We start from the raw sequence: 27,216 nt of genomic DNA, 5'->3' as shown, positions 1-27,216 counted from the left end.
TGAGCAGGGAGGTCCCTGCCTGCAGCAGACAGGAATAGAGCCTGCAAGATGGAGAGTCCTGGGGAGCAACTGGGGAGCATGCGGGACGGGTGGAGGGTGCTGGGGAGGGAGGGGTCTTGGAAAGAGGGTCTGGGAGAAAACAACCGGCACAAAACTGGGCAGTTGGGTTTGCCCCTTTATATCAGTGGGTATTCATTTCCAATGAGCCTGAATTCCGCCGGACTTCTCAGTAAAAAGAACCGGGACTGGGCTTCAGGAGCTCCATCCTAGTCCTTCAGAGCCAGCAGACAGCCCCAGAGCACCCGCCCCACCTCCCTACTGCCTGCAGTGGTGAAAGTGCTGTGGTCCCCACAACTCCGTCACTGCCCCAGGCAGCGGGAGGCTGGGTGGGACCACGCGGAGGCTCTGAGAGCTCTAACGGTCTGTGATGGAGCTCGAAGTGCGACGCGTGTGAAAGCCCGACAGGGGCCATGGAAGGATCCAACTAAAAGTGTGCCCCCCATTAGGTTCCTAAGAGAGAAATGGCACCTCTTATTGAGTGCTCTAAGCTGAAAATAAGGGCTACCACTTTTGGAGGCTGTGGCTTATACCAGGTGCTCAGGATTTCTCACTGCACCATTTCAAGGAGAGTCAATTCCCCCACTGACATCGCTTCTGCAGGTGAGGGAGGGGTCAGAGGAGAAGTCAGGTGACCTGCCAGAGTCACAGCTAGAGAGCTTGCGTCTGACGGCTGACTGCTGAGCTACAGACTGGCCTCTGGAGCATCTGCCGTGCAGGTATGGATCCAACAGAGGTGTGAGTGGATCTGGGATCCACACAGCTAAAACAGGGCAATACTCTTCTTTTCAGCATCTAACACCCTCTTTTTAAAAACCAATTTAAAAAATTTCAGACTAGGATTCTGAGTACTACCTTCTCTGCCAGCCTGGGAGGTGTGAACCCTCACACACATCTTTCACAGTGTGATGACAACATGCTAAATGTTTGGTGCAAACTTTAATGAACTTGGAGCTGCGGTGGCACAGACACGGGATGTGGGGCAGGGTGGCCTCCCCAGGCAGGGTCTCTACCTGCTCTCACGTTGTGGATGTCCTTTTCAACGTGCTGGGCTCTTGGCTGGTGCAGGTGCAGACACAGCTCCAGTTCTGAATCCAGCCCATCAATCTTGGTGGCCACGACAACCCAGGCATTGAGGACACATTGGTCAAACCACTTCTCTAAGTGCTCAAAAAAGCCAGCTCGAAGTCTGAGGGACAGATCAGCAAGGGTCAGCCCTGCCAGCAATCACGACCAGGGAGGATCTTTCCATACTGACACATAAAATGCTTTTCCCTTTCACTCCTTCTTCTTTATTTTACTTCCCAATTACTCTGTATTTCCTTGTCTGGGTGGACCATCACTCATTTATCCAGACTCCTGCTGGAGGACACTGGGTGGTTTTCAATCATTTGTTACAAAGAAGGCTGCAGTGAACACCCTTGTACACATGCCAAGTGTGGAAGCACTTCTACAGGATAAATTCCCTGAAGTGGAACTGTTGAATCAAAGGCTAAAACTCATGTGCGGTTCCTGAAGATGTGGCCAAACTGCTTCCAACGCAAGGCAACTCAAACTCACATCCGCAATGAATCATAGCTCCTATTTCTCCAAAGCCTCAGAGTGTATTGTCAAACTTTTGAATCTGACAATTTTGTCATGTTATGACTGAGACTTAGCATATTTTCATGTGTTTAAGACTATTTAATTTCTTCTTCTGGCACTATCCATTAATATCTTTTGCCTATTTCTCTATTGCGTAGCTGCTTTTTTTCTTACCAATCTCTTTATATAGGAGCTCTTCATATATTGGGAACACGAGGTCCTTTGACTGTGATATGAGTTGCAAATACTTTTCCCAGTTTATCACTTCTTTTAAAAAAATTATGTACTGTTAGGATGGCTACATATTGTTAAGATGTCACTTCTCCCCAAATTTATCTATAGATTCAATGCAATAACAATAAAAAAAAAAAAAACGCTCAGCAGATGTCTGCTGATGGGAACTGACAAGCTGATTTCAAATTTATGTAGAAATACAAAGGGCCAAGAATAATCAGGACAGTCTTGGAGAAGAAAAGTTGGTGGACTTACACTACCAAATGTTGAGACTTAGTATAAAGTGACAGTGACCAAGCAGGGTGAGGTGGTGGTGCAAGGACAGACACAGAGATAAATAGAAAAGAGGACCAGCAGAGCAGTGGGGAGAGGAGAGTCCTCGCAAATGGCCTGGGGTCAACTGGTTATCCACAAGGGAAAGAAATGAATCTGACTCCTATCTCGTGCATAAACAAAAACAAATTCCAGGTGGATTTTACATCTAAATGTGGAAGTTTAAAACAATAATGTTTGTAGTAGATAACACAGCAGGATATTTTCATGACCTAGGGGGAAGCAAAGTTTTCTTAGATAAGATAGAAAGTACACTAACCCTAATTAAGAAAATTGATGAATAGGACCTTATTACAAATAAGAATATCTGTTCATCAAAAGATACTTTTAAGAAAGTAAAAAAGGCAAGCACAGAGCGGGATGAACGTTTTGCCATGTATTTACCTAAGAAAACCTCATATCTAGGATAGGTAACTAACTCGCATAAAGTAATCAGAAAAAGGGTAGACAGTCTGCCAGAAAAACACGGGCAAAAGATTTGACCAGGTATCACAGAAAGATAACCAAATGGCCAGTAAGTATATGACAAGATGCACAACGTCATTACTCATTGAGAAAATGCAACTTAAAACCACAATGAAACACCACTACATATACACCAGAATGGCTAAAATATAAACTGCTGAAAATACCAAGTGTTGGTGAGGGTGTGGAGCAACTTGATCTCTCACACACTGTTGTAAACTGTTCAAACAAAACCACTTTTGGAAACTCTTTGGTAGAATCTTTTGGTTGTATCTCCCCAAGATGGACACACATATAATTCTATGTCCCAACAATTCCACTCCTAGTTATACATCTAACTAACAGAAATGTACTAATAGAAATGCATGCATACGTTTGCCAAAGAACTTGTCCAAGAATGTTCAGAACAGCATTGTTGGCATATTCCCAAAGGGGAAACAACCTGAATGTGCATCAGTAGTAGAATGCATAAATAAAGTGGGCTGTATTCTCTCTATTGAAATACTATACAGAAATAAAAATGAGCTACAGCCACATTCAAAAATATAAATGAATCTTACAAATATAATGAAAGATGCCTGACAGAAAAGAGTACATTCTATAATATTCCACTTAAATAAACTTCAAAAACAAGCAAAACTAACTCAGAAGTTAGAATATTTGTTATCCTTGGGGAAGAGAGGGCAGTGATGTGGGCTGGGTACCTGGGGGGCTCTTGGAGAGTTGCTAAGGTCTACGTCTTGTGGATACTGGTTACCAGGTGTGTTCCCTTTGGATAATTCATTGAGCGATACACTCAAGATTTCAATGCTTTTTTGTATGTGTGCTATCCTTCAACACGCAAATTCAATCAGTTGAACACAGAACTATTTTTCTAGCTAGTCCCAAGGCCAGATGGCACAGTGTTTCTTTCAAGACTCTGGAATCACAGGGTCTAGATTCATATCCTGGATCTAACCACTTCCTATCTCGGAGGTCTTATCTACGTTACTAACTCTCTGAGCTTCGGTTTCTCCATCTGTAAAATGGATGAACTATGGTACCCCTCTCACAGTTACTGAAGGGATTGAATCCTCTCAGTAAATGTTAGCTCATGGGTGGTCCTGGCTTTTCTTTGTTCTATGGGCCGTGGAGAAGATGGACACTGGTCTGTAGAAGAGGAGGGAGAAGGAGGAGGTTCAATCAAGAGACATTTTCAAAGTGAGATGATAGTGACGTGAAGGAAAAGAGTCCAAAGGCCTGACTTTACTCCTTTACTCCCTGCTCATGGGAGGTAGACTAACCAGGTGATCTCTAGCTGGTTAGCCCTAGCTATGACACTGTAGAGTCAGGAGGGCAATGGAATTGCTATCCTAAGGCCAAATTTCCACCTTTGGTCCAAATTCAAACACAAAGGCCCAGAAACTTGGGAGTTAGGGGAGGCAAATTTTCACTGGTAGAATTATGGGTCCTTTCTATATTCTTTATCATACTTTTTTCAATTTTTAATTTTCTGTAATAAATGTGTCACATAATCAGAGCTGAATACCGTACTGATATATTCATACCTATGATTAATATCTATATAATTAAAAGAAAAAAAAGAAGAAACCCCAGCTGGCCCTCATGGCCTAGTGGTTAAAGTTCGGCACTCATCACTCCAGTGGCCTGGGTTTGCTTCTGGGTTGTGGAACCACACCACCCATTTGTTAGTTGCCATGCTGTGGTGGTGGCTCACTTAGAAGAACTAGAATGACTTACAACTAGGATATACAACTATGTACTGGGGCATTGGGGAGGGGAAAAAAAAGGAAGAAACCCTAAAATTACAGGTGTGCCAGGATCTAGAACCCAGAAACATCTTGCAGGGAGCGTACAATTTCTTATGTACGAGGCCCAAGCCAGCAAGGCATCCTGGGCCAGGTGGACGGGGTTACTGTGACTGAAAATAATCCCTGGACATTTGTTCTTTTTTATGGTGCATCTCATCTCTACCCTCAGTTACCTACAAGCTTTCTTTTTCCAGCTGAAATGAGTCCAATCTTTTGTTGCAATGTTTCACCTTGTTAATAAAACACAGGATAAGAGCACTCATATATAAGAGGTTTCCACTCACTGTTTCTTAATTTCTGAAACCAGCCTGGATGGAATGATCACTTGTTCCAGGAACTTGGCATTGGAAGTGTGGTTGATGAGAACGGCAGAAAGGTTGGACTGGGGCCTCTTGCAACTCTCTTCTTCTTGTTCCAGGGGTAGGAAGACAAAATAAGTGTTTCCACTGGAGGTTGTGAAGGACTCCATGTTCTCACGGGAGACCTCCCCCAGACTCTCTTCCCGGGCTTCGGCCTGAGCAGAAAATAAGACTTTAGACTTGACATCATCAAACAGACCCGGGGGTCCCAACCACAGGTTCCTTGATATCAGAGGTTGTAAACCTGTGGGCCGAATCTTGCCTATAACTGTCTTTTGCCCATTTAGTGCTTTTAAATTGGGAAGTTTTAAACTGGGATTTCTGGTTTCTCTTAAAAATCAGAAAATCTGGCAATTCTGAGCCTACATTCCCACATGGCATTGTTGGCTGGAGCTGAGTAATGGCTGCACAGTTTCCATACACTGAATGTTGGTGTCTCTTCAAAATCCATAGCCCCAGTGTGTTGGTATTTAGAGGCGGGGCCTTTGCTAGGCAATTAGGTCATAAGGCAGAGCCCTTAGGAACGGGATTAGTGCTCTTACAAAAGGGACCCCAGAGAGCTCCCTTCCCCCTTCCGTCCTGTGAGGACATAGCAAGAAGACGGCCGTCTATGAACTAGGAAGTGGGCCCTCACCAGACGCCGAATCTGCTGGCACCCTGATCTCAGACTTCCAGCCTCCAGAACCGTGACAAGTAAATTTCTGTTGTTTTTGAGCCACCCGGTCTGTGGCATTTTGTTGCAGCAGCCCAAATGGACTAAGACAATCGTCTGCACCACTTGTCACTGTTTTACACTTGGTCCCCAGTCCTCTTTTCTATCACGTGCCTGTCTGTGGGCACTTGAGTTGGTGGCAGAGAAGTCTCCCATGTCAGTTCTTCCACAGAAATACAGGGAAAGGGACTTTTGCAATTCATGAGTGTGGAATTCAAGCTACTGTTGTGTGAGTTTGTGTCTTGAGGACAAGATTTATTAATACATGAGTCACTTCCCTGCATTCTAAGCAGAGTTCATAAATGGATCTTTTGTGTCACACAACCCAAGAATGGGCAGAGAGAAGGAACGGAGAGGCTGAGTTGATCCATACAATAAAAAGGAGCTGGGAAAGAGCATGGACCAGGAAGGACAAGGAAGGCCACACAGCTGGGGGATGACTTCAGAGCAGGGCGCAGGATGGGATGTGGGGAGAGGAAGGTGAATCTTAAAAGCACTGCTGTGAGAGAGGAACTGGATCCCTGCTGACGAGAATAAACGATGTGCATACATCTGTGACTCTTTACATGCAGCCCAGTGGGGACTGCAGCTTGTGTCAGGTTCACACAGTCAACACAGCACGCTTTCCCCGCACCCAGGGATGAACCCATTGCTGGCCTACCTCATCCACAGATAAACTCTCGCGCTCTTCCTTTTCCTCCGACTCTTCCTCTTCCTCCTCCCCCGCCCTTTCCTCCTCCATCCTGTCCTCCTCCTCCTCCTCCTCCTCTTCTTGACCCATCCCATTTTCCAGGTTCAGGGAGGGCTTTAGGGAGCTGTCTCTTTCAAGCTGCATTTCTTCCACTCCCAGAGGAGAGTCCTCTTTGGACTCATGCATCTCGTCGCTCAGGACAGACTCTTCCTGCTGGCTTGCTGCCACCTCTTCAGCTGTGCAGGATTCGACTTCTTGATCTTCTTCGTCTTCCATCTCTTCTGCCGGCCTGGGGGAACTTGTCCCTCCACTGGCGCTTTTCCTGCTTTTGCTCATTTCTACTTTAGCCCTTTGTTTTCTCCTTCTCTCCTGGAAGCCCTTCTCATGTGCTTCTGTTGATGACGAACCCCATAGCACAAGGAAAAGCAGGTTAGCAATGGAACCCAGACGGGGCCTCCCCAGCCCACCAGTGCACAAGAGTGAAATCAGGGAGAAGCAGACCTGAATTGTGAAGGTGTTACCTGGTTCCCTGACCTTGAAGATGACTTCCCCACCCAAGTCCTACAAGGAGACACACGGACACTGAGTGAGCAGTGCTGCCTTCCTGCAGAGTGCCGCTCCTAAGGGCGCCTCTTCTTTTAGGTAAAAGGACCCGCCCTTCCCCTTTGGCATCTTACATGGGCCTTGATCTTTATTTCACTGGGGTGATCACTGTTCCTAATCCAGGGAATCAGTGTTCCTTAATCCCAAGAAGACTAGCAAACCCTTTCATCACATAGTGGCGTTGACAGAATAAGATCTCATTCTGGCACATTTTGGGTAGGGATGTGGGGCAAAGAGCAAGAAAGCATAATTTGAGGGATGCAAACAAAGGGGCAGGAATCTGCTGCACCCAGTGCTGGATGCGAACATACGGAATGAACACGATTTACATGATCCGGAAGCCCCCTTGTTAACCCTACAAATTCCGTGTTTCACAGGCTCTGGGTGAAACTGTGGGTGTAGTGTGTCATGGATAACAGTGTGGGCTGTGGAGTTTGTGGGTCTGAGTTCGAATCCCAGCTCCTTACAAGCTGGGTGACCTTGGGCAAGCCCTTTAAACCCTGTGGGGCTCAGTGTCCTCCCTTGTGACGAGGGGATCACAACAACGTTGATCCTTTAACCAGGCAACCAGACTGAGCTCAAAGGGCAGATGGCAGCTCACCCTCCTACAGCCTGGGCTCCGCCTCCACCCAGGTGCCGCGGGGAGCGTTTACCAGCCACTGGAACAGGGATCCCTGCCGAGGGGAGGGATTCTCGGAGGAGTCAGGTACCCCACATACATAGGAAACCCTCACCCAGGTTCCGCCTCCACCCAGGTGCCGCGGGGAGCATCTACCAGCCACTGGAACAGAGATCCCTGCCGAGCGGAGGGATTCTGTGAGGAGCCGGGGACCCCACATACATAGGAAACCCTCATCCAGGTTCAGCGTCACCCACAAGCATTTTCAGCTCTGCCCATGAGGACTCTGGCTGGGTGTGTGGGAAAGAGCCAAACTCTGGGAGAGTCAGACCAGGACACTCCAGGTATTCACGCATTTACCCAGGGAGCACTCACTGGGTCTGAATTTTGTGCAAGACACTGTGCGAAGGACAACTGAAGTTGAATAAAAGTAAGGCATACTTGACCTTCAGGAAACACCTTCCATGGGGGCTGTGAACTCCTGCATTTGACAGCAACCAACGTACAAGCTGGTTCAGAGAGGAGAGGTGACAGGCACGTGAGAGGAGGGGTCAGGCTGAGAGGATGGGACACTTGTCACTGGTAGGGACTGGAAGTATGGGCGAGTTTGGGATGTGTGGAGACAGAAGGATCCCAGCAGAGGAGCAGGATGAGGAGCGGCAGGGGCAGGAGGCATATGCAGGGAGAGCGGGGAGTTTGCTGAAGCAGGAGAGTCAGGTGGGAACCAATGTGGGGGCCTCTGGGGTCCTGGAGGGACTGTGGGTTGGACCTGGTAGGGGCTGCAGAGTCGGGGAGGGGCTTTTGAGCAGGAGAGCGGCTAGGTCAGAGCTGTATTTGGGGGGGTTATGTGGCAATGGTGGGTTGGATGAATGCAGCTCATTGTTATAACTCCATTCAAGCCTTGAGGCCTGAACTGAGCCCTTCAACCTCTTTTCATCTGAGGAAGAGACAGCTTCCAGCTTCTCACTCCTCGATATCCTGACGGATCCTAACTCCACAGGGTAGAGAAGGCATTCAACGTTGCGGCAGATCAGAACTAGACATCTCCCTCTCCCCTTGCTTCTTGGTGGGTGGCTGGGTTTTGGGTTTCCCTCTCCACACCTGCTCAAAGATTTCACGAACATAGAAATGTTGGCTGAGGGTGGAGCTGTAGGAGTTGAGCTCTTTCAGTATGATCACTGCGTCCTCCATCACTTCCTTTGTCAGGAGGACGTGAAAACATTCATACCTGGGAGGTAGGCAGGGGAGACCACTGTCTAAGGGGGCTCTGCTGAGCGTGGGAGGCCCCAGGCAAGAGCTGTACCCCCTGACCCCGGAGGTGGGCTGGAATCTGCATTTAGCTCTGCACAGAGCTGCTGTGTACATTTCTCTTCACAATAGTCCTTAGTTTGTTTTGCTATTTTTCTGATCATACAAAGAACACATACTCTTTGTAGAAGATTTAGAAAACACACATGAGAGAATTTTCTGCTCGTGGTAACATGGGCTCCCATTTCCTGTCCACTCTCCTACCCTGTCCTCTGAATTTACCTCCATCACCCCGTCGGACCCTCCGATGCCCCAAGGCCCAGACTTCTACCTGTGTCCTAGGTAAGAAGACCAAGGTGCAGGGGTTCCTTATTTGCCTCAAGTTATACTTCTGAATCTAAGCGTTGCAGTCAACCGGCAGTGCAATTCCATGTCTGCAAAGGGTCCTTACAGAATCAGTTGTACGAAGGCACAAAGATACAAGATAGTTCACAGAGAACTGTTTTTAATATGGAGAAATTGAAACCAATCTTAGAAAGCTAATCAATCAGGGGATGGTAAGTCAGTATGAAGCATCCATATTAATGAATTCTACATGGTCATCTGAAAATGGAAATCTATCTGCCGTTGTAGAACAATTTGCATAGTCCGATCCAACCTTTTTTTAAAAAACACTATATATGTGTACACATCCACATATATAAATGTATTTGTCCATAAAAAGGAAGAGTTGGGCAGGAATGAGGGAACATTTCTATGTTTGCATTAACTTTTTTTTCTTTAAGAAAGGGCATGTACGTTTTAAAATTTAAAAAGGTGGAGGGAGGACCCATGCTCTTGGCCTTTGAACTACACGGCCTTGAAACCTCCCTCCACGTACATTTCAGATCAAAGTTCTCCCCAGAAGCTTCTACGCTGCAAAGGACCCAACGTCCTCCAAAGTTAGAGGCAATATTTGCATCTTGAGCTTGCTGGGCAACACCTGGGCTGCTGAGCAGGCCGCCTCTGACCTTGAATATGGATTCCAGGACAACCCTTCTGTCTTTTGGGGTCTGGTCTGCCTACCTGCATTTCATATTCTCCAGAAAATCTTTGGCCTTTTCCAGGTGAAGCTTCAGTGTTTCCTCATGGCTTTGCTGCCTCAGTTGGTCCAAGAGCTTGTCAAGGTGGGCCTCCTGGGCCTGGCCCCACAACAGGAGGACGCAGACGTGAGTTACCAGAGCAGACAGGTGTAAGTGACGCGCAGAGACCCTGCCCCTGGAGCTGAGGTGCAGGTACCCGGCAAGCCCAGGACTCTCCTCTACCAAGGGCACCAAGTGTGCCACCCCCTGACTCTCACTGCTCCGGGCCTCCGGGCTCTTCTCTCTGCCTGCAATGTTCTCCTCTGTCTACTTTACATCTCCGGAGACCCGGCTCAGATGGGACTCCTCAGGGACACATCCCTTACACCCACCCGCCCTGGGCAGGCCCTGCCACACCTTCCCGTGGCACCTGCTCCTTGTCCTCCTTCGCACCAGTCACACTTGAAATCAGATGCTGAGCTTGCCCCCTCCACTCCCTGGACTGTGTGGAGGCAGGTGGCTGGGGGCCCAGCTCATCTCCTGTGGGGGCAGGGTGACTGCCAGAGGCAGATGCTCCAGAGCCCCGAGTCTGTCTGCCTCTCATGCACACTCTCTTACAGACAACACATTTGGATCCAGGGAACCATCACAGAGCCCAGGTCTGACTCAGGCAGATTTCTTCTACTCCCATCCGGCCCCGTGACCAAGGTGAGCCTCAATTTCCCCACCTGTTCGAGTTTTACAGCTTGAGGTTTTACCTTTGAGTCTAGGATACATTTGGGGTTAATTTTTGTTTATGGTGTGAAGTACTGATCAAAGTTCTTGGGTTTTTTTGCATCTGAATGCTGGCTGAGTTCACAAGCCACCAGGCAGAGTCATTGGGCTGCTGACAGTCTGGCTGTGGCCCCTCCCTCATCCCCTGTGGGGGCTACCTGGGTGCTGGAGGCCACACCTGGTTCTCCAGGCTGTGCTTCTGCCGCTGCTGCTCCATCCTCTTCTCGAGCTCCAGCTCCTGCACCGACAGCATGCTCTGATGTGCCTCCCACAGCTGCACGGCCTCCTGGAAGTAGCTGAAGAGGTCTGCGCTCTGCTGCTCTGTCTGCTTAGCCAGGGCCTCGAAGCATTTCTGCAGAGGCAGAACCCAGAGAAGGGGCCTGAGAGCCGTCTGGCCCAGGGCGAAGAGGAGGGCCCCACTCACGGGGCTCCCTCGCCAGCCAGTGGAGGCCTCATGTCTCCAAGGACTGGCTGTCACTGCCTGGGCACCATCCCTCAAGATCATCTTCTCAGCCACACCTCAGCTCATGGCCTTCCCACCTCTGGGGCAGCATTTCTAGTCTGCCCAGGGTCATCTCTTTGGTCTGGCTGACTCTGAAGTCCCATTTCGGGACCTGTCTCATGTCCACTGGAGTCACTGAAGGAGTGTGGGGCCTAGAAGAAAGAAGGACCAACCCTAGGCTTCAGCCTGGCACGCAGGTGGCCATACTATCTCGGCCTGGGGCATCTTTCCTTCTTTGGAGCTCCTGACGTTCAGCGTCTGAGCCAAACACCACCCTCTGCTGTTAAATCCCCACCTCTCCCCTTTTATCTACGTGTTTTATGCTCTCATGGGGTCGGGGTTGGCGAACTTGACCTGTGGGCTAAATGTGGCCCTCTGCCCTTTTTGGTTTGGCCCTGCCAACTGAGCACAGATTTTACATTTTTAAATGGCTAAAAAAAAAAAAAAAAGGAAGAAGATACAATAGTCCCCTCTTATCCTCAGTTTCACTTTCTGCGGTTTCAGTCACCCACAGTCAACCATGGTCCGAAATTATTAAATGGAAAGTTCCAGAAATAAACAACTCATAAGTTTCAAACTGCGCACCATTCTGAGCAGCATGATGAAATCCCACGCCCTCCCGCTCCGTCCCTCCCGGGAAGTACATCGTCCCTTGGTCCAGCGCAGCGGAGCCACGCGAATATGCTACCTGCCACCCGCCACCTGCGGGTTAGTCACTCAGCAGCCATCTCTGTTATCAGATCGACTGTTGTGGTATCGCAGTGCTTGTGTTCAAGTCACCCTTAGTTTACTTAATAATGGCCCCAAAGCGCAAGAGGAGTGACGCTGGAAATTCGGATATGCCAAAGAGAAGCCGTAAAGTGCTTCGTGCTTCCTTTAAGTGAAAAGATGAAAATTCTCCACATAATAAGGAAAGAAAAAAACTCAGACTCAGCAAGGGCTCGGGGAGCACTCACGGCCCTAGGCTGCTCACGTGGACTCCTGCTCAGCACCGGTGTCAGCGTGTGGCAGGGGAGTCAGGGGTGAGCCTGGAGTGCCTGGCACAGAGGGACTGCTCCAGAGGGGCTGGCCACGATGAGGGAGATGAACGCACTAGTGACAGGAAAGTTGGAGGCACCCAGACTCCTATTCTCCTCATAGCCCAGTGCCCGGGGGACGCCTGCCCTCCTCCCTAGCTGTGTGGGTCCCCGGCTACGCACATCCAGGCCTTCCAGCTCCTCCTCCACCTTGCTCTGGAGCGCTCCCACCATCTGCAAGAAGGACGGGCTCACCAGGCTCTCTGCCTCCTCCTCCGTGAAGGCTTTCCAGTCCAGTAGCTGCTTCTGGAGGGGGACAAGGCAGAGACTGGCTTAGGGCCGGTGGGGCTTCACCTCAGGGCCTGGTCCTGCACCCTGAGATCTGCCTCCCACCCATCCCTGAGAGCCTCAGAGGAAACCCTCACAGCAGCCGAGAGGGTCCAGCTTTGTGGTGCATCCACCGTGTCCAGCTGCTGTGTGCTGCCCCCTTGTCTCACTGAATCCCCCAGCAGTGTTCTCATTAGCCCCGTTTGACAAGTAAGGAAACCCAGGCTCAGAGAAGTGAAGGGACTTGCTGGAGGCCACACACCTGGCAAGTGGTGGGGCCTGGATCTGAACTCAGAGGGCTCCCACTGCAGAGCCTACAGCATAAACCGCCATCCTAGACGGTCTCGGGGCTGCTGTCAGTCAGACAGGGCTCCCCTTCCCTGTAACTGTGAGTTATGCCAACTGGAAAGCGGGCTCTCTTTATTAGGAAAGCCTTGGTTTATGCACCAACATCTCACATAAACCAACCTCCCCCAAATTAAAGACGTGTCTACAGCTGTGTACTTCCAGTGCTGCCCAACAGGAGGACCAGGTGCCCTGGGTCAGGCTTCCTGCGCCCCTGGGTACGGGACGACCTCAGCACCGTCCCCGCCTGTGCCCCACAAAGGGCAGCGAGTCCGGCTCAGGCGGCAGCACAGGGGGAGCCCGGGCAGCGCAGGAGGGGCGGGGAGCCCGGGGCGGGGTCCTGGGGAGGCCCCCGGGCGGAGGTTTCCCTCCCCTCCCTCCGGGCTCTACCGCTGAGGTCTGAAGCCCCCAAGAGCTGACCGAGAGGCTCAGGGCAAATGGCAGCCCCCGGCCTTCTGCAAACGTGGTCGTCTCGTCCCCAGGCGGGGCCGGCCCCCAAGTCCGAGAACATCCTAGGTCCCTGCGAGCGCGAGCCCGCGGCCGCCACAGCCTGCGCCCCAGAGCCCGGCGGGGCGGAGCCGGCCGAGGGCCACGGGCGGAGCGCGGGCCGCCGAGTCCCGACTCCCGCGGCCAGGGCGCGGGTCAGACCGTCCCCAGAAGGGTTAGGCTTCTCTGGGTTTTTCATCTGAACAAGGAGCTGGGGAGTGGGCAGTTTGACACAATGTTTCCTTGCGCCCCAGAAAACCAGGCACTCCGTAGAGGGGTTTGGGAGTGAACTCGCGGTCTCGGCGTGAACAGAGGCGGCAGCGAGGGAGAAGGGGGTCGGGGCGGGGGGGGCGGGCCTAAAGAACCCCCATGACAAGACTTCCTCTGAGCAAATAATGTCAAGTGCTGTGAGTGAAACAGAGTCAAGGGGAAGTCTGAGGTGATCAGAGAGTGTATACCTTCCTCTGTGGGATCAGGGAAGGCTTCCTGGAGGAGGCCACGTGGGGCTACCACCCGACGGATGGGTGGGAATAGCTGAGGAGGAGAGGGTACGGGCAGAGGGACAGCCTCAGGATGCCCAGGGGCCAGTGAGGGCCAGGGCACATGAGGAAGGAGAGGATCCAGGCTGGAGAGGAGCAGGGGCAGGCCAGGGACGGGACACCAGGCCGCTGCCCTTTGACCCTCTTCTCCGGCCGCCAGGAGGGGCACCCACCTTGCACTTCTGCACGTGGGCCAGACACTCCTGCCACGTCTTCTCATACTGCAGGCGGACACGCATCATACAGTCCACGTGGTAGGCGTCTCATGGGCAGAAACAGACATGTCAGCTGCTCTTCCAGCAGGAAGAGGGCGCACCAGCAGGAGGAGCTTCCCCGGTGCTGAGGGAAGAGCTTCTCCCCAGCAAGGCGCCTCAGCAGCGCGGTACTTAAGTGAGATGGTCCCCACTCAGATCAGGGCTCCCTCCTCACAGGGGGCCCCGACACCCCAAGATAAGGCTCTCAAATGGGGAGTCATCTTCAGCTGTTACGAATCCACTCTGACTTGATTCTTGGCTCAGATTCAAGGCTGGTGAGATTCTCTTTGGAGAGTTGGACCAAGTCGTACAACAGTGGCAAGTGTGCAAACTGAACGAGCGTTTACAGGTCATTCTGCGGTTAATTCCTTAAGAAGCGGCTGGACTAGCAGAACACGCAGAAGCTCGCGGATGCATTGACTGATTGATTTCTCCTCTTCCCTCTCCCTATTGTTTCCCAGTTATGATAACTAGTGTGACCCTTGGTGTCTACAATAAGTTCTGGAAACTGGAAGACCACACAGAGATTGTGGTGGTTGTTCTTGGACAAGGGCTGGGGAGGAGGGCAGGTGAACGGCAGTGGGGACGTGCGGGAGGTTAGACAGGCAGTGGCACTGGCGAGGAGCAGCGCTGAAGCTGCTTTCTCCCATCTCCAGGGCCGCTTCATAGGCCAGCACACCCCCATCCTTCCAGTGAAGTCGCTGTGATGGACGCCCCTGGGGTGTCTGTGCTTCCCTCCTGTGCCCCTCTGATTGTCCCCCTCTAACCTCATCACTCCCAGCTCAGCACCTTCCACTGGGTCCCCAGTGCCCTCAGGATAAAGTGCAGCCTCCTCCACATGGCCATGCGGCTGGCACAGCCTGGCCCTCAGCATCTTCTGGCCTCCCTGCCACCTTCTCCTTTCCCCGAAGGCCCAGCTGTCTTGCCTCTGAGCCTCCCCATGTGCTGGTCTTTCTGCTTGAACAGGTCCCCTGACCCCTGGGCTTGGCTAACTCTTACTTGCCTTGCTGGTTTCAGCTGGATGATCACTTCCTTGGCAAGGTCTTGTGTGCCTTAACCTGTGTCCCCAAATACATGAGGGTCACCTGCCCGCTCCTGCTGTAACGTCCTGCATGGTCTGACTTCTGCTCCGGCCTGGAAGCACCCAAGGGGCAATCCTCCCTGCTGGTTACCAGGGCCCTGTGCCACACCTGGCCCTAGGGGGTACCTGGTGAATGGCGGCCACTGCTATTATTTAGGGTCTTGGGGCTCTTGCCCTGGATATTATAATATAATATAACTGTAATACCTTTGGAATGATAAACCTGAGAGCCCTGGAGCAATGGTGAGTACTACTAACTGAGCTACTCAGCTCAAGTCCAGCCGTGACACTTCACTAGCTATGTGACCTTGGGCAGGGTACTTCACCTCTCTGTGCTTCCGAGTCCTTTTCTATCACAGGGGGACAATGACACCACTGACCTTACCAGGTTGCTGTGAGCCTCAAAGGAGATGGAAATATTATATACCTTCTAGAGCAAGGCTTGGAAAACATTTTCTATAAAGGGCTAGATAGCAAATATTTCCAGCTTTGCAGGCCATAATGTCTCTGTCACCACTCCTCATTTCTGCTGTTGTAGAGCAGAAGCAGCCAGAAACAACATGTAACAATGAGCATAGCCATGTTCCAGTGGAACTAACTTGCAAACAGGCATTGGCCCAGGGACAGGAGTTTGAGAACCCTTGACTTAGAGCATTTTTAAACACTACCATTTATTACTAGCACTCTCCTTGTAAGCCAGGCACTGAATTACGCCTGGATCACAGGATTGCATGTAATTCTCACATGAACCCCACAGGGTAGCTACCCTTATTGTTCCTCTTGAAATCCCTATTGTACAGAGGAGGAGTTCGAGGCCATGAGAAGCTGCGACTTCCCCAAGGTCAGAGAGCTGGGACAGCACAGAGCTGGGCGTCACACCCACCTCTCCCTGACTGTAAGACCATGCACTTTAACCTCACATGCCCAGGGCCTGGCCCCTGACCTGTCCTCACAAAGGGTCATTGGAGCTGTCCCTCTGGCTCCATGCTGGGTCAAGAGTCAGGGGTCAGAGTGTGTGGCTGGCGGGGCTGCCGGCCGGGCAATGACTGCGAGGTGGTGGGAGGGAGGAGGAGCTCTGCCAGGCCGAGTCCTGGAGGGTGGATGTGACCCCCCTGGGCTCACTCTCCGTCTACATGCCTCCCTGCTTCCCCAGGACAGCCTTGCCACCCACTCCCGCGGTCACAACAGACGCTCACGTAACCGGCTGACTGGCTGCTGGCGCTGCTACAAAGCTCCCACGCGAACAGAGCTGGAGAGACCCGAATGGGAGCCCCAGACCTCACTCACCGAGGTGCTTGTTCAGGGAGTTGAGAGAGGAACGCCATTCGGCCAGCTGAGCTCTGCTGTAACCGGGAGGCAGAAGGTCACTGGGGAGGGAAGATGTGACAAGTCACCAAGCTTGAATAACCGTTCACTACCTGAACTGGCAGCACCTTCGAGGAACACGGCTCCAGAGTCGTATTGACCCAAATACCGAAGATACACAGTGACTCGCTGGGGGTTTCCTGGTGTTGAAAACATGCCCCATGGAAAGGCCTATTTAATATCCATGAGTCTGTTACTTAGGAAATAAAACTGAATTTTTCTCAAGGGAAAAAACAAACGGTTCACGTCACGAACAAGGAAACCCCTTCTGGGAACCCAATCCGAGAAAACAATATAAAATGCATATGAAGTTTATGCATTAAGTCGGTCACTTAGCACTGTTTATAAACACACACACAGAATACATAAACAACCTCATATCCAACAATAGGGAATTGTCTAAATAAACTACACAGTGTGGCAGACGGAAAACGGTCACGTATCATTAGCTCCTCCCACTGCGAGGTGGGGTCTCTTTCTCATCCCCGGATCTGGGCTTGGCTGTGACACTGGCCTTGGCTGATGGGACATCAGCAACGTGACCCAGCAGAGGCTCAGAGGGGCTCAGGCATCCCGCTCGCCCTGGCTTGCTGCTGGGAGCTCTTCTGCCGTCCCCATGCCTGTGAGCCCGGTGAGCTCCTGGAGGCTGAGAGCGAGTGCAGAGAAGCCCCAGCTGTTCCAGCCCCGGCTCCAGACGGGGGAGTGAGGCTGTCCTGGGCCACCCAGCCCCAGCCAAGCCTGCCCAGACCAGGAGCACTGCCCAGCTGGCCCACAGAATCAGGAGAAACAGGAAGTGTTGTTTAAGCCCCCATGTTTTGGGTGGTGTTTAACGATGTGGAAAGATGTGTACGGCTAGGGGGACTGTGTAGTTTATTATCCAAACCAGGGCATTTTTGACAGTGAAAGTGTGGGGGCTATTAATGATTATGCCAGGACAAGACGTGCATCCCAGGATGGTCTTGGGCACCCTACTTATGGTGGGACAGTAAAGAGCAACACTGTGTAGTACTAAATACAGTGTGGTATCCTGGACCGGGTCCTGGAACAGGAAAAGGACATTAGTGGAAAAACTGGTAAAATCGGAAAAAGTCTGATATTTAGTTAATGGGAATGCATCAAAGTTAACTTTTTAGTTTTGACAAATGTCCAGTGGTAATAGAAGATCACAACTTTAGAGGAAACTGGGTGAGGGGTATACAGGAATTCTTTGTGCTATTTTTGTAATTTTTCTGTAAATCTAACATCACTCCAAAATACAAATTGTATTTTTTTTAAATTATTTTAAAATTATATGGACTTACACTTGTTGGGTCCGAGAAAATCCATAGGGATTCTCCCCGGCCTTTGGATAACTCCCTCTCGGGCCCTGGGAATCTTAGCAAGACTCCCCAGCCCTCTGCCATCATCGCCCACAAGCCTGCAGCAGGGCCTGTGCACGAGCAGAAGCAAGGCCCCCGCCGGTCCAGGGCTCTGGGCTTTCCGGAGGAGGGACTCCCTGTGATCCCACGTGGGGCAGTTTCCTGGGACAGCTCCTGGGCTTGGTTAGAAGGCTCCCTGGCTGCCTGACAGGTCCAGGAGAAATGGGTGGGTGTCTACACAGTGTGTTTTGCGACACTGTTAAGACCTCCTTGCACAAACAAACCACAAATGCAAAGCTTCATTCTTGACGCTCATGGGAATTCTATGATCAAGGCTTTGCAACTTGACCTTTAAGTTGCACGTTCAAGCCTTGTGTTCACAGTACACGCTTCTGGAGGCTGGAATTGTGCCCTGACCTCACCCTTTACGTACTCCCACGTAAGGAGCTGCTGGGTCCTGTAAACATGCACTCATGCCTCTGATTTCACAGAGCCGCCCCACCTTTCTCCAGGCCAGCACACATCACCCACCAGCTCCACACTCTGTCTGCAGACACTGCCACCACACGGTGTCTCCCAGCTGTGGCCAGAGCGTCGATGCCTGCATTTTCCCCCTGTGTTCAGCCCTGTCTCTCCCTCCATCAGGCAGGTAGCCAGCCAGCTCCACGTTCACTGCCTGGGCAGTGGGTGTGGTGGGGAAGAAAAGACAGCAGCCTAGAAATCTCTCTGGCTTTTGTTTTCAAAGTCTAAGTTCTTAGGAGAGCCTAGAGCATTGGTAAGGAGAAGGCGATTGTGGGAGTGGGCTGAGAGCCATGAGGAAGAGAACGATCCTGGGGACCAGGGCTTTCCCCTTGTCAATAGAAAGGGGCTGGGGGGAGGCGGGGACAGAGCAGGATGGCAGGTGCCTGGCAGTGGCAGCTGGGTCCTGCTTCCTGGTGGCATCACGGGAGCAGCTGCAAGACCCAGGAGGGAAACTGCTGCTTGGGCATAAGCACGCAGGCGCTCAGAGCAGCCTCCTCAAGAGTCCCGAGTCCAGCTGTTTGGAGGCAGCAGAAGTTGCCCAGAGGCACCTGGATGGACGAAACACCTATGACCAGACTCCTACCACCATGCCCGGCATCCGGTGAGGCTCCATAACTTCCCCTCAATGGATGGGGCCCCAAGAAAGACAAACAGGGGTTCAGAGTCAGAAATGTTACAGAAAACAACAAAAGTACCTTTCCTGGTGCTGAGATTTTTATCTACCTTGTTAATTTTACGCCTGCATGAAAACGTGGCTGCACACGGGGCAGGAGGCACCCACCCTGGGGGAGACCCTGTGGAGCTCTAATTGTCATTTGTATCCTAGGAGAACTTAGGCTCTGTGGTGGGGGGACAAGAAGAACCTGCACCCCAGGGTTACCAGGGTGGGAGGGGCCAGCGAGGGGCACAGGAAGAGGAGGAGTATCTCCCAGCACGGGAAGCGTCTCCGCCTTGCAGGACCTTGCAGGCTCCATCCTGCTGCTCAGAGCGGATGCTACAGGGTCCCCAGGCAGTGGGCTTCCAGGGTCTAGAACATTCAGTGTGGCCCCTGCCAAAGAGCTTATTATGGGATCAGAGCCAGGTGGCTCCAGGTCTGAGGGGAGTGTCCAGAGCCTCTAACAGGTCCCCTGTCTGACGGCAGCCGCCTCCTCACTGACCTCCAGCCTCCAGCCTCAGACCCTTCTAACACACCCTGCAAACTGCACAGCTGAGGGAGCCACTCTGCTGCCCTCAGGAGGAAGTCCCATCCCTCTTCCAATCCCCCCACCTCGCCCCTTGCCATTGCCTCCTTCCAAGTTTGGCACAGTCACACTAACCTTCTTTCTGTAGCAAATGTGTCACGTTCTTTGTTGTCATTGGGGCTGGAATGTGGGCCCAGGTGGTCAGCCCAAGACCAGAGAACCAGAACATGGGCCCAGGTGGTCAGCCCAAGACCAGAGAACCAGGAGATGGCCTGGTCTGGGGGACACATCAGGAGAAAGGTCAGTGCTGAGGACTGTGCCACCCCCAGGGCCCCCCAAAGGTGCCCTCGCCAGCAACCCCTCCCGTTGTACCAGATGGGGCAGAGATGCTCCAGCCGCTTGCGCTGCAGGGCCTCCTGGTTCTTCAGCATGCTCTCCAGCTCGTTCTTCACGGCTGGAGGAGCCTGGATCCTCTCACTGGCCATGAACTCACTGGTGTCCACACAGGGTGGCGCCATGGAGAGGAGAGGAGAGGAGGGGCAGGGCAGGTGGGAGAGCAGAGGTGAGACCCATGGTAAGAATGTTCAGAACCCCAGCACCCTCACACCACTCCCAGCCCTTCCTCCCCATCCTGGGCCTCTGGGACACACAGGAAAGGAGGGAAGGGAGGGAGGGAGGGAGGGAGGGGTGGGGAGAGAAGAAGCGAGGGACTGCCAGTGAGGCTCTGGCACTAAGAGCAGGTGTGGGTCCTGACTGCCGCCTGTGGCTCTGTGACCTTGGGCAAGTCACTCTCCTCCTCTGAAGCTCAGTTTCCTCTTCTGTAATGGAGCTAATGCTAGTACCTTCCTCATCTGGTCCCTGTGAGGACCCAGCAAGACGGTACAAGCAAAACCCTTAGCGCCGTGCCTGGCTTGTGGGAAACACCCAGTAAATGTCGGCTCCTGCCATCGCTGTGGATGATTACTGACGTTTGTAACAACCCCCCAGGTCCAGACCCAGACCCGGCACTTTCCATACAGCATCCTGAGGGTCATCACGGAAACCCATCACTGGTCCATCACGGCGCCCCCTTTACACTGGGAGAGAAAGTCTCCGAATGTTCAAGCGCTTGATCAAGGCCACAGGGAAAGCAGAGGTGGGGCCAGGTCCCGGCACACTTTCCTTCAACCCCAGTGTCAGACTCTGGCGCTCTCCATCCAGAAATGCAGAAGCACAGGTGGGCCTCCTACCCGTAGACCCGCAGCGCATACGGACAGACTCTCTTTAGTGTCCTCAGACATCTTGGCCCAAGGCATCCCTTTCGCTAAAGAAAGTCTTACTTGTTGGCCAAAAGTTCCAGGACCCTTGTGTCAGTATTAACAAAAGTGTCCCCTGGCGGGGGAAGCGTGGGGCCGTCTCTTCGCGTTCCTCCCATGGGTGGAAGTTGCTCCCGGAGGAAGAGGAGTACCCACGCCTGAGGGATGACTGTACTCCTCGGCCCAGTAACTCAGGGCTACAGTGTTATGGCTCTCAGTGTTTAACTGATTTTTTAAAAATAAATAAATTTGTTCCAAAAGCAGAGTGTTCATGCCATCAGGGACCAGCCACATATGGCTGTGACGAGAACCAGGACCCAATTACCAAATGAGGCTAAAGCTAGAACTTTCTTTGGCTGTCCTCCTAGTGGTCATCTCCTGGGCAGCCTTGGCATGGCAGTGGAGACAGTTCTTCATTATGTGGTACTGTTCTGCCATTTAGCATCCCCCCCCCCTTAAATGAGAGCAGCCTCTCCCATGCCCCTAGGGACTAGAGCAGCCCCAAATGCCACCACACACTTCCCAAAGCCCTGCAGGCACAGCTCTGGGACAGGGCTGAGAACAGCCAAGCTTAGAGGGTAGAAATTCCAGTAACACTTGTCATTGGAACCTGAGGTTTGATGCCAGCTGTCCTTCTCAGCTGGTGGGGCCTTAGCAGGTATTTCCCGAACCTCCAATTCTGCAGCCATAAGACAAAGACAATGCTGTTTACAGCAGAGGGATTTTGTGAAATGAAATGAGATAAAGGCACATGGAGCAAATAGCAAGTGTCAGTTGTCACAACGGGTGAAATAAGCATAGGAACATCAACCAACCACACATAACAGGACACCGACTAACTCTGGTCCCTGAGTGGATCAAATGGATAGAAGTCAGTGACTCTAGCTTGTCTCAAGCTTAGAGCTCCCACTGCTGAGCCCTCTTTTCTCATCCTCCCAACAAGTCCTGGCCCCTGAGTATCATCGTCTCCACTTCGCGGACAGGGAGTTCCAGGTGCAGGGCTGAGTTAGCTCAGGAGGCTTCCTGCCTGGGCAGAGAAGAGGGAGTCTGTGCTCACTCCCTGTCCGTGCTCTGTCCAGGAGCCCAAGGCACACACTTGGGCTGGAACCCAGCTGCGGTGCTGAACGCGGGACCCCCTTTCACTCCGTGTGCTGCCAGGAGGCCCACAGTCTGACAAGCCCAACTTTCCACACAGGACCTGGAAGTCCATGCAAGCAAAACGCGCCTCTGAGGAGCCAAAAGAAGCATCCTTTCACGTGACAGAGGAGTCAGGCTTAACTCTGACTTTGGAGACATCACAAACAACCTTGAATTTCTTGGTTTTTATCCCAAAGAAAGCAGCTGGGGGAGGCTGGGGTGTGGACAGGAAAGTAGTGGGGACAGAGCTAGGGGGCAGGCATGGTTCAGCAACAGGTACTGACAGGCAGCAGAAAAACAGACAAACAGACCAGGCGGGGCTGACTTATGAGGGTGCAAACTGCCCTGAGTCCGCGACAACTGCAAGACGATGCAGGTGGAAAGCTCATCATTCCTGAGTCACCAGCCTCTGGGGCGTCTTGGGGTCCAGGCTCCCTCTCCCGTGGGCTGATCCACTGCACATGAAAACTACTCACCATGGCTTCTTTATTTATCGGCCTGTACATATTGGGCTGCATGAGACAGGAAGTTTTCTCTATGATTTCCACGTATTTCTTCAACACGCTTTTTAGCTAGAAATAAGAGGGCACCATAGTGAGTGACTCACTCTTTTCCTGGAGAACTAAAAGGAGACACATGAGGCCTCACAAATCGCACAAGTGAAAATCACCAAGAGCCCATCTGCAGGCCGACTTGCCTTGTCTGCTCAGGAGAACTCAAGTGAGAGCAGGGTCTCATCCAGCTTCTTAATCCCCTGCTTCTGGAGGAGGAACTTCTCAACCACCTGATCCCACAGCTCCAACAGGGTCTGTGTGAGAAGTCTGGGTCAGGCTGGGAGAACGGATGGCAGGGAGAGAAGGAGCAGGACCCAGTGGGGCAGGCCCGGCCATGAGGGGCCCCTACTTGGATGGTGTAGTCTTCGAGATTGTCGTCGTTTTCCACCTTTCTGAAGAGGCTGTTGATGTCTTTGTCAGATTCAGCCAGCTGTTTAAGAAGAAGTGCTCCTGGCTCCAAGATGAGAGGTTCCATTTCCTAAAACAGGCCAGGAGGGCGACAGCTGTGGTATGAACACTGCCGGGGCAGGAGGGAGCCCCCCTGTACGAGGAAGTGCCAACCGTGGTCCTGTCTCAGAAATAATAATAATTATTATTTAAGATGAACTAATTAGTTCACAACTGGAGCACACAGGTAGCCACCACTTTGGGCACATGCCATGCGCCGGGCGCTCGACTCTCTGCTGAGCCCTCGTCCTCAGACGCACTCGGTCCTAATCACAGCCTGTGATGTAGGTGCTGACATTAGGCCTGGCCCAAGGTTGAGGCTCTACAAATATTCGTTAAAGAAGTGGCCAACGAAAGAATTCCAAGTTTACTTCAGAAGAGGAGACGGAGGCTCTGTTAGGCCACGTGACCAAAGCAACAGAGCTCATGGGAGAAAGCAGAGTGCACATCCAGCTGGGAGGGCTCGGGACAGTGAGAGCTGGCAGGGGGTGCCTCCTTGGCGCTGTGAGTCCAGAGCCCACTCCGGGAATCTAGGGGAGCAACATGCGTCAGAGAAGACCCTGGAGAAAGCCGTGAGTGCAAGCTGGGGCTCAGGGAGGACCCTGAAGGGCAAAAAAGGGTCTCATTTAGGGACATTCCAGGGACCAGTGGGGTTGGAGATGAGGTCTCTGGAAAGAAACAGGGAGCCAAGTGAGGGTGGTGCCTCAGGGCCAGGCCGTTTGGCCCCTCACGAGTAGGACTGAGCAGGGAGATCAGAGGCTGGGCTTTGGCATCACACCCAGAGCCCAGCTCCTACTTGGCCCCTTACGTGCCAAGTCAGGCAGGACTTTCTCGGCCTCACCTGTAAAACGGGGGTGGTAACAGGGCTATGCTCCTAACGGGAACTCATTACAAGCCACCCAAACATGGCTACGACGGTTCTGTCTACACCCTGGTGAGCCACTGGACCTCCAGTGCAGTGACGAGCCCACCTTCAGAATGGCCCAGGAACAGAAGGGGAGAGAGGAGGAGGATTCTCACCATGCCAATCTGAGCGATCTCCTCCTTGAAGCTCCCCACAGTGCTCTGCCAGCCCTTCCTCTTATGGTCTCTTCGCCCCTGAAGGGTGATGGCGCTGGTCCTCTCAGGAACTGGGGGAGAACAACAGAGGTGAGGAGGGTGTCCTCGAGCTCCAGGGCGACAGGGGAGCCCCTGGGAAAAGGCAGCACAGGCAGAAAGTGCCTTGGTTCAGGAGATGGACCCCCAAAGCGGGCCAGCAGTGTGAGGGGCTTAAGGAAAAAGAGAAAAGATGAAGGTGATCCATAAATGCCATAGGGAACGAAGTCTCACATATACAGTTAAATGCTGGAAAAAGGTTCCGAAATGCTAATGTATAGAATGGGACCATTTGTGGTTTTTTAAGTTTTGTAGAAGCAAATACCTGCGCAAATAAGAATAACCAACCCTCACACAGCACTGACCGTGTACCAGGTGCTGTTCTAGCTCCATCCCTCCTCAGGATGGGCCCGGAGGCAGCTTCTGTGCTCAGGCCCTTTTTACAAGTGAGGACACTCGGGCATGGGGCCTGAGGAGCAAAGGCAGTCAGCGGCTGAGAGGGCTGTGGACGTGGGCCCTCTGCTCGAGGGTCTGTGATCTCTCCCTGTGCTCTGACGTCCCCTGAATCTCTGTGAGAAGCTGGGGGGGGGCACTCCAGGGAGGAGAAGGGGTGCTATTGTGGAGGGGAGTTATCACTTTCTGTTTACCTCCTTCCTTTGTTTTTCTACAGTTAGCACGTATTATTTGTAATCATAAAGAAAAAGAGTCTCCGTACTGGCATCAGAGCAAACCAGGACAATGTACGGTGAAGGAAGAAAATATAGACTGAGAAATCCAATGAAAAAAATTCACAGTCAAGTAAATCCTTTTCCAACTAGTTTTCATCAGTAAATGACAACAGTGCATGCAGCCCCTTCCTCCTCTTCCAATTCCCTGCAAAGGAGAGAAGGTTCAGGAAGAAGGAGGAGAGAAGGCACAGGGGAGAAGGGTGAGGGGAGGAGGTCCCGAGGAGAAGGTCCAGGGCAGAAGGCCGATGGGAGAAGGCCAATGGGTGATGGCTGAGGGGAGAAGGTTCAGGGGAGACGGCTGAGGGCAGACTGTTCAAGGCAGAAGGCCGAGGTGAGAAGGCCAAGTGGAGGAGTTCCAGGGGTGAAGGCCAAGGGGGCAAGGTCCAGGGGGAGAAGTTCCAGGGGAGAAGGCTGAAGGGAGAAAGTCCAGGGGAGAAGGTCCCGCGGATTAGATCCTGGGGAGAAGGACAAGGCGAGAAGGCCGATGGGCCAAGGCTGAAGGGAGAAGGCCGAGGGGAGAAGGCTCCATGGTGAAGGCTGAGGGGAAGCGCAGGGGAGAAGGTCCCAGGGAGATGTCCTGGCAAAAAGGGTGAGTGGATAAGGCCAAGGGGAGAGGGTCCCCTATGTGGCTGAGCATAGGGACACAGTGGGAGCCTCAGCTGCTCCTACATCAGACCTCCCAGATTGTGTCCCCAGGGCTCAGTTTCTGGCCCAGCCCAGGCCTGCCCTCATGGCTGAATGGAGGCTCACCGATGGCATCCGTGAGGCCCCGGACTTCTCGGGCAGCAATGGTGCTCTCACTCTCTAGAGATTTTTCCTTCTTGGTTTTTTCCTTTTCCCTGAGGCACACACAGAGGAAAACAATAAACCTCCAGCCCCCTCACTCCCCCAGGGCAGCTCTGGCACAGGAGGAGTCTCCAGAGGGACCCTGGGCATTGGCAATAGCCCGGCCCACCTGATTCCCGAGAGCCCCCAGGCTATGGCTGTCTCTCAACCAACACTGCCCAGGTGTCTGCTGCCAGCAGATGCTATGGTCCCTAGAGGAGAAGCCGGGGCTGCCTCAGGGAGCTTGCTTCTGCTCTGGCGGCAAACCAAGTGTGGACGTGAGCAGGAGCCATTTCCCCATGTGGAAACTGAGGACCAGAAGGGGCGTGAGCAGCCCGGGAAAGCCAGACCAGTGCTAAGCATTCAGTATGCTCCTTATTTGCTCCTTCAGCCACCCATCCTATGAGGCAGCTGGGGTCACCCCATTGTCTAGGACAGGGGAAGGGGGCTTGGAGAAGTCACAGTACAAAGCAGAGTAGGGCCTCCCAGACCCACATGTGATGCCAAGGTGCACGGTCCATGGGGTTTGGGTGTGGGAGGAGAGAGATCCCAAACTATCTCAGCAGGGAGGACCAGGGTGGGTGAGCATGAGCGTAGCTTTGGAGGAAAAATCCCTGAATGCACTGTCTGCAGAGCAAGCACCGCAGAAACGCAGCAGTTCTCAGGGACGCCTGCCATTCCTGGGGGCCCCCGGGCGCGCAGCCCTTTCCAGACATGTTCTTATGTAGTGCTCGCTGCAGACCTGGCAGCGAGGAAGACCGCAGGGCCCGGGCTGCAGTTGATGGGCCCGGGCTGGCTCTCCAGACATGGGGCTTCAGCCTTGTCAACCAAATGTCCCTGGACTAAGAGGCAGTCCCACTGGAGCCCAGGTGCCTGGACCACGGGAGCTGCTGTCGGCTCTGGCTTCTCGGCCACTTGCTCTGGGGACATGGGGGCTTGGCTTATGCTAGTGGTGATCCATCCCTGCCCTGGGCTCCTCTTCCTCCACCCAGAGGCCCTGCCCTGCTTGAATTAATGCGCAAGTTGACTGCCTTTGGCTGGCCAAGTTCAAGAGGGGACAAGGTACCCCAGAGAGACACTGATGCTGATTAGTGACCTTAGTCATTTTGAGGGTGGCAGGTTACAAACACATCTCTGTTCCTGCCACAGGCCATAGGGAGCTATGTTCTGGATCTGTGTCCAGCACAGAGCTGGCCTTGTCTGTCTGTCCCAGGAAGCCAGCACAGCACAATGCCAGAACCCTCCATGAGAAGTGCCTTTCCCAAAACACTGTGCTGTGGGTGCCAAGAGCTCCTGGCTGATGCTGTCTCAGATGCTAAACCCTGGGGAAGAGGGGACCCTCGGGAGGCACAGGGAGATGTCGGGGGACCAGGGGCCTGAATGAGAACAGGTCAGCTGAGAGGAGGCTGGGACTCTTGTGGGAGCCAGAGCCACAGTCAGGCTGTGAGACCATCCTCCTGGGCGGTGGGGTAGCATGGACAGGCCCCAGCTATCCGTGCCTCTGGATCCCTGCATTGGGCATCAGGGACATGGACTGGAGAACGCTGACCTCCAGTCTGGGCTAGGGTGGCCAGTGGATTTTCCCACCTGTAGGTAGTTAAGGGTGCT

At 52.7% G+C, this 27,216-nt stretch overlaps 1 protein-coding gene across 1 annotated transcript in view; it reads right to left on the bottom strand.

Annotated features, from left to right (window-relative positions):
* Positions 1 to 27,216, bottom strand: part of CCDC180 (coiled-coil domain containing 180) — a gene marked incomplete at its 5' end in the record, with an annotated part of 40,672 nt that overhangs the window by 12,030 nt on the left and 1,426 nt on the right. Inside the window, 17 exon segments of the mRNA XM_070252016.1 lie at positions 1,071 to 1,246; positions 4,769 to 4,998; positions 6,217 to 6,638; positions 6,768 to 6,807; positions 8,570 to 8,696; positions 9,782 to 9,897; positions 10,730 to 10,903; positions 12,253 to 12,375; positions 13,940 to 14,028; positions 16,389 to 16,468; positions 19,900 to 20,108; positions 21,433 to 21,501; positions 22,436 to 22,531; positions 22,657 to 22,767; positions 22,863 to 22,991; positions 23,981 to 24,090; positions 25,534 to 25,622. Coding sequence (XP_070108117.1) covers positions 1,071 to 1,246; positions 4,769 to 4,998; positions 6,217 to 6,638; positions 6,768 to 6,807; positions 8,570 to 8,696; positions 9,782 to 9,897; positions 10,730 to 10,903; positions 12,253 to 12,375; positions 13,940 to 14,028; positions 16,389 to 16,468; positions 19,900 to 20,108; positions 21,433 to 21,501; positions 22,436 to 22,531; positions 22,657 to 22,767; positions 22,863 to 22,991; positions 23,981 to 24,090; positions 25,534 to 25,622 — 2,390 coding nt within the window.

The sequence above is a fragment of the Equus caballus genome, chromosome 25 (genome assembly GCF_041296265.1).
Source record: "Equus caballus isolate H_3958 breed thoroughbred chromosome 25, TB-T2T, whole genome shotgun sequence".
Lineage (NCBI taxonomy): Eukaryota > Metazoa > Chordata > Mammalia > Perissodactyla > Equidae > Equus > Equus caballus.
Note: the sequence above shows the minus strand (reverse complement) of the source record. Positions and strands in the feature narration are given on the sequence as shown.